At 47.5% G+C, this 1,382-nt stretch overlaps 1 protein-coding gene across 5 annotated transcripts in view; it reads left to right on the top strand.

Moving 5' to 3' along the window:
- The first annotated feature begins 358 nt into the window (after positions 1-358).
- The window catches only part of atosa (atos homolog A), a 100,538-nt gene continuing 99,514 nt past the window's right edge, over positions 359-1,382 (top strand). For all 5 annotated transcript variants that reach the window (XR_006309482.2, XM_043677394.2, XM_087981170.1 and 2 more), the window contains exon 1: positions 359-462. Coding sequence is in view for 4 of the 5 variants with exons in the window: in XM_043677394.2 (XP_043533329.2) it covers positions 447-462 (16 nt within the window). In the remaining variant the exon portion in view is untranslated. The remainder of the gene's footprint in view (positions 463-1,382) is intronic.

Here is a 1,382-nt window from a genome sequence, read left to right as displayed (position 1 = left end):
GGCGGAGGGGGAGGGGGCGGGGCGAGTGAGCTCCCTGTGTGGGGGAGGGGAGGTTTGTGTTTTGACAACATGGAGGCGGCAGCGGGGTGACAGAGGCTGGGACAGGCGGACAGTCACGGGCCGCTGTCCGGGGGGCGGTTGCTGCCTGCCTGCCCGCCTGCTGGCCGCATTCTCGAAACAACCGCAAACCGGGCCCCCTCTTGAAAAGAAAAATCGCAGATCAAAGCGTTTCGGTTCCACAGCGGGGAGTGAGGGAGGGAGGGAGGGGGAGGCCTGGATGACATCTCCGCCGTGAGGGATTGAGGAGAAAGGGGGGGGGGGGGGGGGTGTGGGGGGGTCTCGTCAGTCATTACCCCCCCCCCCCCCCCCCCCCCCGACCTTGGCTTGAGGCTGTGAGAGGATCCGAGAGGAAAGGGGCGATCACCCGGGTGACTGCATCGCCGACAATGAAGTCCGACCGAGGTGAGGAACATTTTCCACAACAATTTATCGACCAAAATGGTGTGTGTTTTGTTAATAAATGTTGAGCACCGAACCTGAGAGAGACGGGTAAAATTCCAAAACTCTTCCACTTTTGTTATCTGACCTGCTAAAGGGATTGGATTTCATGGAGAAGAAACTTCTCTTAAGGTAGTTTGTTTTCTCTACTTTTTTTGAGTATTTCAGAGGTGGAGACAGTTTAAAATACGTCTAAATGGTGGCTACGTGTCAGGCATGTCAGCAGAAAATAATCGCCTGGACAAGCCTTGATGAAAATGATTTAGTTTAGTAAAGGTTTCTGTCCGTGCCAGAACTGAGCATGGGAGTAAGTTGTATTCTTACCGATCTTGCATCATGACTGCTATTTAAAGGGAAGCTGTTACTGCGGGAAGTATTGCACTGCAAAGTTTTGACGACAGTTGTGTCCAACCAGTCTTCATATTGAAGACCCGCTGCTTTCTTCTGAACGTTCCCTGCAATGTCAGTAGTTTGAAAATTCAGTGGCAACTAAGCACACCTCAGAATGGTGCCCATTTGTTACAGTTAACAAACTGAGTTCTTGAATCTTGAGTTGATTGCAAATTGAGAGCTATGAGTTGGAACAAAACGTTTAATTAGGAGAAAAATACCATGTTTTATCCTTCAATCTATAATTCTATAAAGTACATGGAGTACTTTAATTCCCACATTGCCATCCCCCAGAACAATTTTCTGAAAAATGATCCCTGTTGAAATCAAACTAAGACATTAGGTGCTGCATGGTAATTTTCATTGTCAAAGTGTTAATAAATGTAATCCTGTTGAGCACCGAACCTGAGAAAGACGGATAAAATTCCAAAACTCTTCCACTTTTGTTATCTGTATATTCTGATTTTGATCTAAGCCACAGTTCATATGTTTTG

The sequence above is a fragment of the Chiloscyllium plagiosum genome, unplaced genomic scaffold (genome assembly GCF_037043375.1).
Source record: "Chiloscyllium plagiosum isolate Xiang-an unplaced genomic scaffold, Cpla_swu_hap1 HiC_scaffold_39, whole genome shotgun sequence".
NCBI classification, from domain to species: domain Eukaryota; kingdom Metazoa; phylum Chordata; class Chondrichthyes; order Orectolobiformes; family Hemiscylliidae; genus Chiloscyllium; species Chiloscyllium plagiosum.
The sequence above is the reverse complement of the archived record's forward strand: the minus strand, read 5'-3'. Positions and strand labels throughout refer to the sequence as shown.